The sequence below is a fragment of the Nannospalax galili genome, unplaced genomic scaffold (assembly GCF_000622305.1).
Source record: "Nannospalax galili isolate Female #2095 unplaced genomic scaffold, S.galili_v1.0 scaffold120, whole genome shotgun sequence".
NCBI classification, from domain to species: Eukaryota; Metazoa; Chordata; class Mammalia; order Rodentia; family Spalacidae; genus Nannospalax; species Nannospalax galili.
The window spans coordinates 3,064,642-3,081,490 of NW_008350324.1; the positions used below are offsets into that span (position 1 = coordinate 3,064,642).

Below are 16,849 nucleotides of genomic sequence, written 5' to 3' on the forward strand. Positions count from 1 at the left end.
AGGGCCGAGGGAAGGAAGAAGCGGCAGATCTGCCCGGAGAAGCTACCACGGGTAGGAGGAGCAGCGAACGGGTCGGAGCGCGCGAGAGGCGAGCGCCCCTGCCCGGCGCCTTTCGAGGTGGCCAGGCTGCCGGGCTCCCTCCCTAGCTCCCTCCCCCTTCCTCCCTGGCCCAGCCTCCTCCCCGGCTCCCCAGGGCTTAGATGGCTGAGGCATTTCAGACGTGGGCTGAGCGAGAGGGAGCCGGGGAGAGCTCTGGGGCTGCGGCGATCTCTCTGGATAAGCCACCTAGAGGCGACCGCGCGCGCGCGCGCGGCTCCCCGGTGGCTCCCCGCCCTCCCCTCTCATCTTGTTGACATTCGCAGTAGTACCGATGCCGCGCTGCGACGTTCCAGTTTCCGACACCTTCTTTTTATAACTCGGCTCTATTCCCCCCACCCCCCCCAGCACTCGACCTGTGAAAACCACGCCTATGCAGCAACACAATTGGTCCGAAAGCGTCAAAGAACCAATCAAGAGGCCTCCGGCTGCCCGCAGCCCACAGCGCGGCCCGACCTTCTAGAGCCGCCGAGCAGACGCCCCGGAGTTCTAGAAGCCGAGGGTGGCGATCTCTCTCTCTCTCTCTCTCTCTCTCTCTCTCTCTCTCTCTCTCGCTCCCTCCCTTCTTCCCTCCCACTCTCTCCTCGCCTACTCGGTCTCCGGATCCCTCCTCTCTCTGCCTCTTTTCCCAGTTTGATCCTGATTTTGATTTTCGCACCCTTCGCTCGATCCTCCCTTGCCCTGCGCGCCCGGACGCAGATTTTTAGGAAGCGATTTCGCTCACGTTTTTTTTTTTTTTAAGGACCAGGAAGAGGGAGCGAGAGAGAGAGAGAGAGTGCGAGTCCGGGAAGCACAAGATTGCAGGCACCATTCGGGATTGAAACCCAGACCCAGTCGGGAGCGCGGAGCCGGAGGAAGGAGGAGCAGCGCTAACGGAAGCCGCTGTTGCAGTTCAAGTTTTGATAGCGCTGCTGGAAAGGGCTTAAATCAGTTGACTGTTTTTTTTGTTTGGTTTTTTTTTTTTTTTAAGAGACTTTTTTTCTCTCGATCTCTCACTCCGAGTGAAAGCCGAGCGCAGCGCAATTGCAGAGCGGCGAGAAAGCCAGGGGAAGAGCTGGGAGGCGGGAGAGAAGAAGGAGAAAAAGAAAAAAGTCTTCTAGGAGAAGCGTTTGCATTTGCAACAAAGAGCGTGGGAGCCGGGAGCCACCAGGGCGCACGGCAAGGGTGTCTGTTTCCAGCCGAGACCCAGCTCGCTCCTCCCGCCTCCGAAACCCACTTCCCGGAGCGGCTTTTAAAAGACGCCGGGCACAGGGACAGTCACCCCAGCGGCGATGTCTCCTCATCTGTTGGCGTGCCCACTTTAAAAGCTGCGTCCACGTTCCCGTTCCCTTTCAAGTGCTTTTGTTGTGATTTGTTCCTTTTTAAATTTGCTTTTTTTTAAAAAAAAACAAAAACAAAAACAAAAACTATGTGCTGCTGTTGAATTAAAAACAAACCAACAAAAAGGCAAAACCAAGCCAGCAGCTGCGGACTTGCCCCTGTCCAGAGTGGATGAGCCTCTCCATGAGAGATCCGGTTATTCCTGGGACAAGCATGGCCTATCATCCGTTCCTACCTCACCGGGCGCCGGACTTCGCCATGAGTGCGGTGCTGGGCCACCAGCCGTCTTTCTTCCCCGCGCTGACGCTGCCTCCCAACGGCGCCGCGGCGCTCTCCCTACCCGGAGCCCTGGCCAAGCCCATCATGGATCAGTTGGTGGGGGCGGCCGAGACCGGCATCCCGTTCTCCTCCCTGGGACCCCAGGCGCATCTGAGGCCTCTGAAGACGATGGAGCCCGAGGAAGAGGTGGAGGACGACCCCAAAGTGCATCTGGAGGCCAAGGAACTTTGGGATCAGTTTCACAAGCGGGGCACCGAGATGGTCATTACGAAGTCGGGAAGGTAAGCGCTGAGCGAGACCCCCTTCCTCTAAGCTACCAGGTTTGTATGTCTCTCTTTATCGCCTTTCTCAGCAGCCGCTTTTCCTAGTTGTTACGGCTGGGACGAAAATTATATGCCCCTAAAACTACGCACAGGGACTCCTGGGTCCTGCCCAGGAGAAAAGAAATTTCAGCCCACCTAGGCTGCCTGCACGGATCTTAGAGACCCGTATCCCGGGTTCCGTTCTGAAAGGGATGGCGGATTTTAATGGAGACAACACACGCACTTCTGTTGGAAGTAAGAAAATTACTCCATTGCAGGAAATCACAGTAAAAGGCTTTCTGAAATCACTATTTCTTTGTTTGTTTTTCTCTGGTTTTGTTTTCCTAGACAGAAACTCAAAGCCCCTTTGTGTTAAGATAGTGTGAGTGACCTGAAGTTATCCCGGGGCTCCTTCTGTCCTGCCTAGCTAGCTAGCCTCAAGTGTTTGAAGGGGGCCTAAGCCTGCTTAGCTAGGGACCGAGAAGTCGAAGGGCTTTCGAGTTTGTTTCCTGATGCACTTCACATGTCTGTAACCCCAGCCAGAACTGAGCAGGGCGATTTTGATAATTAAGATTATGTTTGTTGACCAAGGCAACCCATCAGGTTTAGCACTTGACTTTTGTGTCAGAATATTATAAATCATATTTTACATAATGTTTAGATGTCCTTGCCTGGTCAGAGCATTCCTGGAAGAGAAGACCCAAGGACCAGCATTTAAAACCCCTGATTTTAAAAAATTACATAGCATTGAGGATTATCAAGATGTCTGGATGAAAGGATACAAATCAAAATACCCCCTCTAGGCGTCCTCAGCTTCTTCAGTCTCCTTCCAAGCTACTTGAGGCCCAAAGTTTGGCATCAGATCTTTCTCCAACCCACAAGACATTTAGTTGGTTTTCACAATAAAGTGCTTCCTTTTAAGTCAAAAGTGCAGAATGCCAACACGTCCGTGAAATTAAACAGCAGTTGGGTGGCAGGCCCTTGCAGTGGCGGCCTGGCCTAAAGAGTAGGGGATATGGTGAATAGCTAGCTCAAGGAAATGGATCTCTTGTCAGGCCCGCTTCGAATTCGTTCTGAGAACTCACAGTATTTCACCAACCACGAGCTGGATTATCATTCCAGTGCTAACTGGGAGTTTATTTCCTTGAGAAGTTTAATGTTTTTTCACTCATGGGTTGATGGAAAACTTCTCACCTTTACTGACCACAGTTCCCTAGAATTCACCCCTTAGCTGTTTTGAACTAAATTCACTCAGGAAAAAAAAAAAAAAAAAAAAAGACTTAGGCAAGACTCCTTTACAGAGGGTGAACTGTACAGGTGCGCAGAGGAGAGAAAACAAATTTTAAAGAAATAGTAGGGACCTGCAGTGCTGTAATTCATCTGTCTTGAGTCCTGGGATATCAAAATATGGCAAATTCAAGCATTTTTAATATGCCAATGTGGGAGAAAACAATTTGCATCCAGTGGCCTCACTTTGGAAAGTACAAGCTCACCAACCCCAATGGAAAGCTTTAAACTTGTTCAGATGTTTTAGAATGCCTTGGAATCAAAGCTGAAGATTCTAAGCCGTTTACCTGTCTCATTTATTTATTTAGTTTCCTTTTCTATTTTTTCCTCTCATAGGCGAATGTTTCCTCCCTTTAAAGTGAGATGTTCTGGGCTGGATAAAAAGGCCAAATACATTTTATTGATGGACATTATTGCCGCAGATGACTGTCGATATAAATTTCACAATTCTCGGTGGATGGTGGCCGGTAAGGCGGACCCCGAAATGCCAAAGAGAATGTACATTCACCCGGACAGCCCGGCTACCGGGGAGCAATGGATGTCCAAAGTCGTCACTTTCCACAAACTGAAACTCACCAACAACATCTCGGATAAACACGGATTTGTAAGTTCACTGCTTCTTTCAGTGAGATTTTTCTCCTTCGCTCAGCCCAAGGTTGTACTTCCTTGTTCTGGTAAACTCTGAGTTTTGGCCCAGACCTCTCTTTGGCTAAGTTGTTGCTAAACTTAGCCAACTTGGTTCAATTTGCAACCCAGCTGCAGAGTGGATTTTGGGGTGTTGCTCCCTGGATAATGCAAGGCCCTGGCATTCTAAAAGAAATGGACCAGGACAACTTAGCGCCTCTTGTTCTATAGCAATCCCAGGTCCTTGGTGAGTGCCGGACCTGAACTGAAGAATAACACCCAAATCAGTTCTAAAGCTGTGTGCCTGGACATAGTTTGTTCTGCTTGGAAACATACTTCTCTGAAATGGGCCATGTCATTTCTAAGGAGAGTTTAACTTCTCAAAGCCTCAACTATGTTGGTTAAAGGGTGAATACATTTTTGAAAGTGCGTTTTCTTTTACTAAAAGAGAATTGGGCTTTGCATGAAAGTCGGGTTTACTGGAAACAAGTCTTAGATCTTTGGAATTAAAAAAATGGTGTGTGTGTGTGTGTGTGTGTGTGTGTGTGTGTGTGTGTGTGTTGGGAGTGGATGTATGGGTTCTGTGAGAGTGTGTTTAGAGACTTAGAAGACTTGGATTATCTGTAAAAGTCTGGCCCAGGGACCTTTTGCCCTCCTCTGCCCCTCCCCAACATTTCAATAAAATAAACAAAGTGATAAGCGACGTATAAGCAGGAAGATTAGGCCAGGGAAATGTGAATGGCTCGGAAATATCTAAAGCGGACTGGGATTGCATTTGAAGCCCTTGATTCGATTAGGGCATAAATATTCCTCTTTAGAGTTCAGCCTCTCCAGGCTTTAAGTGGATTGGGCTTGTCAATTAGTGGGCGCTTAAAGCACTGAATCATTTTGTAAATTAAAATGCATGTTTTTCTCTATCTTTTAAGACTTTGGCCTTTCCAAGCGATCACGCAACGTGGCAGGGGAATTATAGTTTGGGGACCCAGGTAGGCTAGGGTTCAAGGTACTAATGAACTGTAGGTGGCAAGGGTGGGGGGAGGCTCTTTTGGAAACTGAGGACCGATTTGGAGTCTGCAGAAGATAACATCTGTGGAGTGAAATGTATTCAAGGAGGTGGGCTTGGACCAAGCATGATACCCTAAGGTGGGAAAGATGTCAGCTTGGCAGGGGAACCAAGATACCATTTGTCTATGCTTCTTCCCTCCTCTCCTTTAACGTGTGTGTCCCCTTCCCTGTGTCCACAGACCATATTGAACTCCATGCACAAATACCAGCCCCGGTTCCACATCGTCAGAGCTAATGATATATTGAAACTACCTTATAGTACATTTCGGACCTACCTATTTCCTGAAACTGAATTCATTGCTGTGACTGCCTACCAGAATGATAAGGTAACTAACTACAGGACTTTGATGTTTTAAACGATCTACCTTTAAGCTACTTCCCATCAAGATGAGAAAGTTAGCAGGGAATTGGACTTGAGCATCTGGAATTTTCTTATGTGATTTGACCTTCTGTGGAGTCTTTGAGGACAGAGGCCTGACTCCTTTGAGGGGACCAAAAGAAAACTCCCCCAGCTAGGAATCTGACTGAATTAAAAACTGCTTGACTTGAGGTCTCAAGCCTGAAGCTCCTAAGGCGATGGGCACAAATTCCACTCCAGCCCCTGCCCCCAGGGGCTTCTTTCTGTTGTTTCCATGTTCATCCTTTCCTTCAGAAGGAAGGATCGAGAAATTAGAACTGAAAGGAACCAGCTAGCAATTTAAGGCAAAAAAAATTTGGGATCCTGGCAGGAGAATCTAAGTAAAGACCAGCTTTTCTCCCCTAGCCAGAAATCCTGGGTAGCTGGTCTGGTTTGTATTACTTTTTATGCTGCTGTGTTTTTTATGCTCTCTCTCTCTCTCTCTCTCTCTCTCTCTCTCTCTCTCTCTCTGCAAATGAGTACAGGTGCCCACAGAGCCTAGAAGAGGGCCTATCCTAGAGCTGGAGTTATAGGCAGTTGTGAGCCACCTGATGTGGACAGAAAACTGTGGTGCTCTACTGGGGGGTGCGAGTGATGAATGGCCACCAGGATGAAGAACAGGAACAGGGGCCACAGCAGTTCCTCGAGTAGCTGGATCGGCTGTCTCCTGCGATAAATGTAGTTTTTCCAAAGTAAAAGTGCCAACTGAGGGCAAAAGGCCATGATGACTCTGGACAGGGGACAGAGCGGAGGGGTGGAGACGAAGGTCAGGCCGGGGGCGTGCTGTGCAACGTCGGGGAACGTGCTGTCGGTCTCTGATCCTCATCCTCCCATCCCTGGGCGGGGTGGGGGTTCCTGGCCCCGACCTTCCTAATCAAGGTTAAGGATTTCAGCTCTGTCTTTCCTTTGTTTCTTCTTTCTCTTGGTACAGTCCTTTGCCCAGTGTCCTTTTTCCTTGCGGTAGGCACACTGGTCTGACCCTAGTTGGACACGCCCTCAATCTCCCTTCCTCTCTACTCTGCCCTCGTCTTTCTTTCTTACTACTGTGGCCAGGATTCTGCTTAATTCCTTATTTTGCCTCTTGTCTCTCGCATTCTCCCTATCTTCCGCCTCTCTTTTTTGTGTTTTTATTTTTTTTTTTTTTGTTTTTTTTTTCTCTTCCTCTCTCTTTCTCTCCCCCCCCCCCCCCCCGTGTGTGTGTGTGTGTATGTGTGTGTGTGTGTGTGTGTGTGTGTTTGAAAAACTGCATCCTGATGCATGGTCACTATCTGATGTTTCCAACTTGAAGGTAGCCGTAGTCACCAATTCGTCAAAGTTTTTCTCCCTTAGTCCTAAGGCTGGGGATTCAAAGGACTCCAAGCCAGGATCACACCTGGAATCTCCTGGCATGAAGATCATGGGTATAGCAGCACAGACAGAGAGCCCATTACTGATTGCTCCCCAGTATGCAGCTTGGCAACTGGAGGGGCTAGGGAGGGGCGAAGGACCCTGCAGCTCTTTCATCTGAGCCCTGGACCTTAGGGAGAGTCCACTTCTCCTGGCAACACCTTACACTTTGAACGAATGGTCACTGTCCCTGAGATGTCAGCTGGCTGCTATGCTGCTCCGCCCATATTTCCTAGTCTGGATGCTAAATCCTCACCCCTTCCTCTCCTTGCCTCATGCAAAACTTGGTGTCTTGCATCCATCAGTGTGTTTCAGGAACAAGAATCCAGCCTAAGCACCCGTGTTCCACCCCCACCCCCATGACTGGATGTATAACTTCTTTCCAGAGAGAAGGGGTTTTAAAGATTACATAGTACAACATTTGGCCACAGTCTATGAAAATGTGGATTTCCTTCTACTCCCAGAATCCTGTGAAAGTTGCATGAATTAAGTTGTTAGTGTAATAATAAAACGTAGCTTTAAAAAAAAAAAATCAGAGGCCATGAGTCTTCTCCACCTAATGGTGGTGGCAGAGAACATATTACACATAAATGAAAACAAATGTTGCCAATGGTTATTCCTGCCTTTTAAATCTGTAATTCTCAACATTATAATTCCTTAAACTCCATTCTTGCCCCTCCACAGAGGGAAAAAAATTCAGTGGAACACAAGGGTAGTGAAACCCCATAAATCATTTTATTACATGGAAAAGGTTGGCATGTTTATAGTGTGTGTGTATGTGTGTGTGTGAAAAAGAGAAAGAGAGGCTTGAAGGCAACAGAAAAGAGTGCTTTAGCAATTTTAATTCACTAATTATACTGTGTTAAAAAAATCAAGAGTGCAATGTTCAGATAAATTTTAGATTGTGCATCTTGACAGCTTTGAGTATATTCTCTAAATGAAGCTGTCCAAAGGAAAGAATTTCTTTGGATAATCCATAAATCTTGCTAACAATTGTGCTTTGCTTCCCCCACTCCCAGAGTCCCTGCCGGCATCTCCCTGCTCACCTTAACCTGGTTTATCCATGTGACTCTGTGGCCAGTCACATTTCTAAGAGAGACTGAGGAGTTGGGGAAGGGAGGTGAAACACCTTCAGAACATTATAGAAAGTGGGGCCAATGTCTGTCTTGCTTATATCTCTCCTCTTCTAGATAACTCAGTTAAAAATAGACAACAACCCTTTTGCAAAAGGTTTTCGGGACACTGGAAATGGCAGGAGAGAAAAACGGTGAGTTGGGATCATATTTCCCCAGGACAGTTTCATGGAAAACTGTTTTCCTAGAATTTAACTTTTTGAAGTGCTAGAAGTAGGGTGAGTGAGAAGAGTGGAGAGGCTTTTCCTCTCTCTTGCTCCCCTGTGGCCACTGCAGATGACTTCCTCTGTTACTGGGTGCCTTTAAGGGAAATAAGCTACATTGCAGTTCTGACTGGAAGAAAATACCAGTGGTAAAAGATTATATAGACTCTCCTATTAATTGTTAATTAATTTAAGTTCATTCTGGGCGAGACCCAAGAAGTGACCAAGCCATTCACAAATTGCTTTGGAAGTCTTGCAAACACATCTTCCTGATAGCATTGGACACAGCTGAGGCCCCTGGAGAGACCCAGGGCTCCCTCCCTCCTTCATGGGTCTCTGTATCATTTTGCATTAAGTAGACAGTTGGAGACTATAGAAAGAACCTGCCCGCCCCCATTCCTTTTCAAAGATTTTCTACAATCCAGAATATCACCCCCCATTTTTTTTAACCTTATCCCCTGGGGGCTGAGCATTACAAAATAATTCCTAACATTGAAATAAACCTTTAACTCCAATTAATGTGTTGGTGAACCGATTAGAGTGGAGCATACCATGTAATAAGCACTTCCCCCCATCTTAGCAACCACACAGGAGTTCGTAGGGTGAGGACAGGCAGTATTGTGTTCACAGCACCCTCCTGCTGTAAGGGCAGTCAGTGTAACTGTCCCTGGCCAACTCCAGCTTCTGTTCTCATGTTTTTAAACAAGATTTCCCCAGCCAAGCAAACGTTCTTTCCTAATGCACTGTCTTCAACCCAGTGAACAGTCAGGAGCAGTGCTGGGGCTGCCCTGGGGCCAGTAGCAGAGTTCACAGAATTCAGGTTGTTCCAAGGTGGCAGCAGGGTGAGGTGTACCACTCTGCAAAGGGGAGGAGGGAGACAAAGAAGGCAAATGTTTGTGACTTGGGCTAATGCTGGGTGTGGGCCTCCACCACAGAAAGCAGCTCACCCTGCAGTCCATGAGGGTGTTTGACGAGAGACACAAAAAGGAGACTGGGACCTCGGACGAGTCCTCAAGTGAACAGGCAGCCTTCAACTGCTTTGCCCAGGCCTCCTCTCCAGCCGTGTCCACTGTGGGGACCTCCAACCTCAAAGGTAAGCCTGGCCACCTCTGTGATGATTGGGCTCTGGATCCTCTTGACCTGGAGGTGTTGGGGATGAGGGAAGGCCCTGACCAGTAGACTTACCCTTTCTAAGATACAGACCCTTTCTAGATAGAATCTGCAAACAGGAGTCACTGGGGGTATCAGATGTGTGCCTCTTCCAAGGTAGCATTAAGCAAGCAGACATTAGAATGCCTTCCCCCACATCCCTGTGCGTGTGCCTGTTTAGCCAGGCGACTGAAGCATTTCTTTCTCTGTCCCTCCATCCTCCAGTCTCTGCCCCTTTCTGCCATCTCTTTCCAACCAACAGCCTAACTGCTGGTCAACATCCAACTGTGAATTCTGCATTAAAATGTTAGGTTGGGAGGAGGCTGGGGATCCTCTACCACCTGGAAAGGGAAGACAACTGAGGAAAGACCAGCCTTGGAGCTGCTGCAGACCTGGGACGGGAGGGAGGTGGAGTTCTTGGGGATCTGCTCTGTGGGGTGTGTGTGTGTGTGTGTGTGTGTAAGAGGTAGTTTGATTCTCGAGCCAATTCTGTGTTTAAAGAGCAAGCACTATTTATTTAGAAAGGCACGCTCTCAACGGGAAGAAACCTGTTTTTAAGTGAAATAAAACGGAAAGTTCTTTGTCTTCAATCCATTTAAGCTTTTAACATAAAATAGGATTCCTTTTCCTTTTTTGTCAGGAAGGACACCCACAGAGGAGGGTGTGGTAGAAGTGAAAAAGTAAATGGTCTGATGGTCTCACCCGCCCTCTTTTTAGGGACTTAGGTGAACACCGGAGGGAGTGCGTTGTTGGAGGGGGGTGTTTCTGCCAGGGCCCATTCAGACTCTTTCCAAACAAATGCTTCTAAAATTATTCGCAAATTTATGGAAGCTCTTGACCCCCCCCCCCCGCAAAGACTCTGGAGGTAACAGGAATGTGTGCCAGCTGAGAGTTTTAAAGTGACTTAGTTTTCATTTTAAAAAATAAATTTGCAATCCAATGGAGAAATGCTAGAGAAAGCTTTGATGTGGCCAGAGCTTTTTAAATAGACTCTTAAACAAGAGCCGCCACTTTGGGGTGTGACTAAGGAAGGTTAAACTCCACCTAAACACTTGGGATTGTTTGCTTGTTGACTTTAACAGCAAAGGTGTTAGATAGCTTTATCCCAACCTACAGATGGAAAAACTGAGGTTAAGAGAGTGGTGCAGGGTTAGCCCTGGGGTTGCACAGTCAGTCAACTGCCCAGGAGAATAGTCTTTTTGTTTGTTTGTTTGTTTGTTTGTTTGTTTGAGAGTTTGACAAGAGTCTCACTCTGTGTCCCAGACTGTCCTCCGGCCTCAGACTCCCCAGTGCTGGGGATCAGCGTTGCCTGGATCAGAGGTGCGATTTAAACTTGGAAACTGGATTTCCACCGGCCCGAATGAAGCTAACGCCTTTCCCCCGGGCGTTTTTCTCTCCTTCTCCAATAGATCTGTGTCCCAGCGAGGTAGAGAGCGACGCGGAGGCGGAGAGCAAAGAGGAGCACGGCCCCGAGGCTTGCGACGCGGCCAAGATCTCCACCACCACATCGGAGGAGCCGGGCCGCGACAAGGGCAGCCCCGCCGTCAAGGCGCATCTCTTCTCGGCGGAGCCGGTCGGCCGGCCCCGGGACAGCGCGCGGCTGGACAAGGCGTCGCCGGACTCGCGCCACAGCCCGGCCACCATCTCCTCCAGCACGCGCGGCCTGGGCGCCGAGGAGCGCAGGAGTCCTGGCCGCGAGGTGGGCGCAGCCAAGGTGGAGGAGGCGCGCGCGCTGCCGGCCAAGGACGCCTTTGGGCCGCTCACGGTGCAGACGGACGCCGCCGCGCACCTGGCCCAGGGGCCCCTGCCCGGCCTCGGCTTCGCCCCGGGCCTGGCAGGTCAGCAGTTCTTCAACGGGCACCCTCTGTTCCTGCACCCCAGCCAGTTCGCCATGGGGGGTGCTTTCTCCAGCATGGCCGCCGGCATGGGGCCCCTGCTGGCCACTGTGTCTGGGGCATCCACCGGCGTCTCGGGCCTGGATTCCACCGCCATGGCCTCCGCCGCCGCGGCACAGGGACTGTCCGGGGCATCAGCGGCCACCCTGCCTTTCCACCTCCAGCAACATGTCCTGGCCTCCCAGGTATGGGCCCTTCCTTTCTGCTGACTCCCAACCCCTCCCTCCCCCATGTCTCCTGTCTCCCTTCCAGTCCCAGCGCCTTTCCTGGGACCTTTAAACAATAATACATGATAACAGCCATTATAATATTTTATTGACCCGTTGCAAGGTGTGACACTTACTCATTGAGTCAACATGTCCCCCCTCAAGAAATCTGCTTAAATGCTACCCAAGGACTGTTCTAGAGGTTAGTGCCCCACACAACACTACTTTATAACAAATTTGACTCACTGAATCTAACCCTTCAGTGTGGTACTGTTATGATCTGAGGCCCAGAGATATTGAGTCAACTTGACTTAGATCACACAGCTGGTCCCTAATGGAGGAAGGTGAGTCTGTATATATCATGCTGTCTGACTGCAGGGCCCTTTTCATTTTACCTTCTTTAGAGTCTCTTAGCTGCTATCCTCCCCAGGAATCAGACAGAAGGGATAGAGGTGTGGGCAGGGGGTGTGACTGACTCCCTGGGTGAGAATTCAGTCTGGAGTCAGCAGGCTTCCCGAGTTCAAAGCTGCTCTCTCTCACCCCCAACCCCCAGCAGGCCAGCCTGTCTCCCATGGATTAATACACACGTGGGAAATGTCAAAGAGGGGAACTGGCCATGGCAAGCCTGTGTGTGGTTCAGACAGCTGTGCTAGGGCACTGAGAGGCCAAGGAGAGGCTCTGAACCTGATGGGAAGGTTCTCTGGGGTTTTCTGCCCGCTCTTTGGCCTTTTGTTTTGTCTGAGCACATTTGTCTCCCTTGCCTGAGCCAAAAGGCACATGGTCCTCCTCAGTGGGGGGTAGAGGGGAAGAACTAGTCTGGCTACTTGTGTGATTCCATCCCTCCCATCTCATGCAGGTCTACTCTCAGTACATCGGGTGAGCAGGTGACAGGTGGGGGAGGGGCTGCCTGGACAGACAGACATCTTGGCATCTCCAGGCTTGGGATACACCCCCAGGACCCCCTGCATTTCAAATTCTGTCTTTTTGTGAATTCCTGTCCCTGCTCTCCCCACAGCCACCAGCCTCGTCTTTCTACCTGGGACATTAATTAGCCTTTGAGACTGGATGCTTGATTTCTTCATATTGATAACAAATACCTTTTCGTTCTCTTCTCCCAGTTTTACATCTTCCTTATTATCTTATTTTTCTCATTTGGGGAAATTCTAGAATTGGTGTGGAAGTGTGGTAGAACAAGAATGGAAAAGACGAAGTGTTTGATACTGTATGCCCAGGGGTTTTCCCTCAGCCACCTTGGTGGAGACCCACTTTATGAGTCCAGTTCACAGGTGCAGCTGTTAGCCCTTATGGGAAATGTCTAATGTCCCTGAGGCTCAGGCACAACAGATGACATATTGCAAAGATTAGTTCATTTAATAGCCACGAAGTCCCCAATCAGAACATGAATTACTTGCAATTTCCCTTGGTTTGGCAAGTAAAGAAGCTGTGGGCTAGGGTACAGCTAGGGAACTGTTGTCCCCCACCCCAAAGGAAAGGGGAGGGAGTCTGTGGTTTGCCTCAGGTGGCGGGAGGTGGAAGCTGGGGATTGACTCTTAACCCACCCAGGTCCCCCACCCTCTGACTCGCAGTGTGCCTTCTTTTCCTTCCCCAGGGTCTGGCCATGTCGCCTTTTGGAAGCCTGTTTCCCTACCCCTACACATACATGGCTGCCGCTGCAGCAGCCTCCTCTGCCGCAGCCTCCAGCTCCGTGCACCGCCACCCCTTCCTCAGTTTGAACAGCATGCGGCCCAGGCTGCGCTACAGCCCTTACTCCATCCCGGTGCCCGTGCCCGACAGCAGCAGCTTGCTGGCCACCGCGCTACCGTCCATGGCTCCAGCCTCAGGGCCCCTGGACGGTAAGGCCGCCGCCCTGGCTGGCAGCCCTGCCTCTGTGACCGTGGACTCCGGGTCAGAACTGAACAGCCGTTCCTCCACACTCTCCTCCAGCTCTGTGTCCTTGTCACCCAAACTCTGCTCTGAGAAGGAGGCAGCCACCAGTGAACTGCAAAACATCCAGCGGCTGGTCAGTGGCTTAGAGGCCAAGCCGGACAGGTCCCGAAGTGGGTCTCCTTAAACCACCCCAGAAAAACGTCTCTTCATTCCAGTTCGGTCAAGTCTGCCAGTGCACTTTGTCGGATGTAAAATAAATGAGGGGCCTTCCATGTGGGGTGATATCTTTCCCTCAAGTCTTGTCTGGGAAGGGGCACCGGACTCCCTTCAGGGAATGTGCTAGAAACAGGTCCTGTCTTCTTGATCTGGAATCTGGCCCAGAAATAGGTGTTGCATTGAGATGGGGGGTGGGAGGGGTAAAAAAGGCACTTGTGTCTGAAGCAAGTTCTGTGGAGGCTGGTATGGAAGAACCAGGTAGCCAGGCCCACTGTGAGGGCAGGAGTTTGAAAGTGTTCTCCCGGTGGATCTCTTTCCCCTTCGTTTTGTCAAGTGGAAACAAAAATACTTTTTTTCCTTAAAGAAAAGCAACCAAAACAGGGACAGATGAATTGATATGATTCTGTTTATGAAGACTGAAAACTTTATAGTGACTTGCCTATCAGTTCTCAATAAATTACTGAGCATCTTTGTTGGGGACAGAAGAAATCCTTGCTTAGTCTATATTAAGGAAACCCTGTGTCTTTTTAATGTTCTTGTGATGTTTTAAGAGCCAATATAGGTCTCTTCTTGCATGTTTTTCAGTCTTGTATTTCTGGTTTTTATTTTGGATGCCTTGACTTTTAGAGAAAAGTGACATAAACCCCTGTCCTGAACCCTACTCCTTCAAATGGGCGAACACCAAGGGGGTGGGAACTAAAGGGAACCACTGGGGGCAAAACAAACTGACTTTATTTTATCTAAGCGCTGTAGCGGGATTCATGTCCCTGTTTGATCATTCTCTTAACTGTATATGCAATAACAAGGTTTTAAAAGAAATAATAAAGAGGAAACAAGACTATTAGACAAAGTATTTATGTAATTATTTGATAACTCCTGTAAATAGGTGGAATATGAATGCTTGGAAAATTAAACTTTAATTTATTGAATTGTACATAGCTCCATGTAAATAGGAGTGCAGCTGTCAGGTTTTACCCTTGTTTGCCTTTTGGTTGGTTTTTATCTCCAGGTCACAAGATTGCTAATTCACACTAACAAGCATACTTGCTGTTTCAACACCTACACACTTTTCAAAAGAGTTGTCTGCAAAATTGTTTTTTTCTTTTTTAATGTCCAAGAGTGGGCAGAAGGGGGTTGGGAGGGAAGGTATTGGCACTTCTGGGCTCCACCTGAAATTCTTTAAACTATGGCACCCTGAGAGGGTTCTGAGATTGCCATGGGGAGTAGGCACTGCACAGGCTGTGGTTTGACTTAATTTTTCTTTCATATTTGTATTTGCTCGACTCTGGCCTCTTAACCCAAGTGAAGGTTCCTACTGCTGTTCATCTTGATGGTGTTTTGAATTGGTGAATAGAGAGGAACTCAAAAGACACGTGCTTTAGTGACGGTTTAAAGGCAAAAAAGGGAAAGAAAAAAGTATTCATGAAGGTATATTTTGTGTTATAGTTCATGAGTTTTGGTTTTCTGTTAATTCTCCCCCCCTCCCATTAAAATATCACTGAAATTTCAATAAATTTTTATTGAAATGATTTTCGGTCTTGTGTTAATGTTTTCTTAGAACCTCTGAAGATGGAGAGGCAGAAAGGATTTTTTCTCCTCCTGCCCTACCCCTTTCCTTTCGCCTTTAAATAATCAAGCACACACACACCCCCATGTCCCTGGAAACTGTATGTCACTCCAGCTACAAAGCCATAAACAAAAGTCCCTTGCTCCAGCGAAGGAGCCACTTGGATCTGAAAACATTTTCCCTTTAGTTTAGGGAGCAGAACGGGAGTGGAGGAAAGGGGCCTGATTTAAATTCGTAAATTAGGAATTTCAGATTCTTAGGGTTTTAATAGAAAAAGACTTGCCCCGTGTCCAAAGTCATTTTTTCCCACAGGAATCCAACCAAAAATAAATTGGAACACTCTACGGAGAGTTTTCGTTTTAATACTCGTCGCCCCTTTTTGATGTGCATTTAAAAAAAAAAAAAATTTCCCTACACCGGTGAATCTGGCAGCATAAGAGGCTAAGAATCCCTGCCCGCAGCCTTCGAGGCTGTAGGAAGGGCCGGCCCAGCCAGGGTCCTCACCGCCCCCGACTTGTGCACACTTTCCTGGGTTCCCACACACACCCAACTTGTGCACACTTTCCTGGGTTCCCACGCACACCCGACATGGTGCACACTTTCCTGAGTTCTCACGCACCCCACAGTGTGCACACTTTCTTGGGTCAGGAGAGGCAGTCCATATGGAAACTTCAAGGGAAGAGTCACCCAGAAAGCTGCTGTCTTCCCCCAGTTCGCTCCTCCGACCAGTCCCCAGACAGTTTGGCAAGTTGTCTTTTGAAGCTCAATTTATCTTTGAATCTTTCAATAAAAAATGGCGGAGCCTCTGTCAATCTTTTGGTCTCCTGCAGCCCGGATTTGGAGATGGGATGGGGGCGGGGGGCGGCACTGGAATGTTCTGTACAGACAGTCCCTTAGGCCTTTTTTTTTCTGCCCCCCCCCCGGGGGCCATGACTGGGAGACCCAGCCGGAGCCTGCCTGGCGGCTGACTCCCCCCACCCCCAACTGGGAGCCCGCCAGCCGGGCCCCACGTCCCTGTCACCTTCAGCCTTCTTGAATGGCCGACCTGGAGAAGATCCCTTCCCTCCCGCCTCCCGTACTTGGAAAAGAATCCAGGTCGAGACCTTTTGGAGAGGCGGGGAAAGCCCCCTTCCATCTGGCCCAGGCACGTGGGGACCCCCATTGCTTCTCCCCATCTGTGTGTGTGAGGGGGAGATAACCAGAGTGGCGAGGCCGAGGAGGGCTTAGGGGAACTCGGGGACCTGAGGCTGCGGCTCCACGGAGGAACCAGAAGTCCAATGCGCCACCCCCGCGCAGCCAACCCGAAAGGGCCTGTTCTCCGCTGGACCCAAACTCTCTTACGGGAGAAGGTGGTAGTTGGCTGGTGACCTTCGGGTGCGCGGTCCCAAATTGGGGAGAAAATAACTCGGTTTCAAGTATGAAGAGAGAAGGAGGGAAAAAACCCTAACCTGCTTTTCTTTCCCAATAGGATTCCCTGCCCTCCTCCTTATCCATCCCTCAAATTTGGGGGCAGAGCAGAAACCTGTCCCCGGCCCCCCTAGGGCCTTCCTTCCTTCCTTCCTTCCTTCCTTCCTTCCTTCCTTCCTTCCTTCCTTCCTTCCTTCCTTGTTTCTTTCTTTCTTCCCTTTCTTCTTTTTTTAATCTCTATATCTTATTTGTATGTAGTGTTGTTAATGAGTAACTCTTGTGGCGCTGATGGACGGGGGGTGACCCGCGCGCAATCTTTCTGGATTTCTCTCCCTATTACTCACCTGGCGCCGGTCGCAATCTCGCCGCGGGCTTTATGGTGGTGGTGGCGGCGGCCGCTGAGGCCACTCTGGGCCGGCGCCTGGGTCTT

The 16,849-nt window shown here is 49.2% G+C and overlaps 1 protein-coding gene across 2 annotated transcripts; it reads left to right on the top strand.

Annotated features, from left to right (window-relative positions):
• The first annotated feature begins 652 nt into the window (after nt 1–652).
• On the top strand, nt 653–14,974 carry Tbx3 (T-box transcription factor 3). Of its 2 annotated transcripts, XM_008847465.3 has the most exons (8): nt 653–1,976; nt 3,621–3,888; nt 4,835–4,894; nt 5,153–5,299; nt 7,947–8,023; nt 9,028–9,185; nt 10,651–11,321; nt 12,952–14,974. In XM_008847465.3, the coding sequence occupies exons 1-8, from the start codon at nt 1,588–1,590 to the stop codon at nt 13,411–13,413; spliced, it is 2,232 nt and encodes a 743-aa protein (XP_008845687.1). In that variant the 5' UTR covers nt 653–1,587; the 3' UTR covers nt 13,414–14,974. The 2 variants fall into 2 exon arrangements, with proteins under 2 accessions (XP_008845687.1, XP_008845688.1); XM_008847466.3 differs by lacking the exon at nt 4,835–4,894 and having other exon boundaries at nt 658–1,976; nt 12,952–13,413.
• The last annotated feature ends 1,875 nt before the right edge of the window (nt 14,975–16,849 follow it).

What these genes read in the sequence shown, in the direction of transcription:
- Tbx3 (XM_008847465.3), top strand. Translation starts at nt 1,588, where the DNA reads ATGAGCCTCTCCATGAGAGATCCGGTTATTCCTGGGACAAGCATGGCC. An exon ending in ATTATAGTTTGGGGACCCAG is followed by an intron (nt 4,895 to 5,152) that starts GTAGGCTAGGGT and finishes CTGTGTCCACAG; the next exon opens with ACCATATTGAACTCCATGCA. An exon ending in CTGCCTACCAGAATGATAAG is followed by an intron (nt 5,300 to 7,946) that starts GTAACTAACTAC and finishes CTCCTCTTCTAG; the next exon opens with ATAACTCAGTTAAAAATAGA.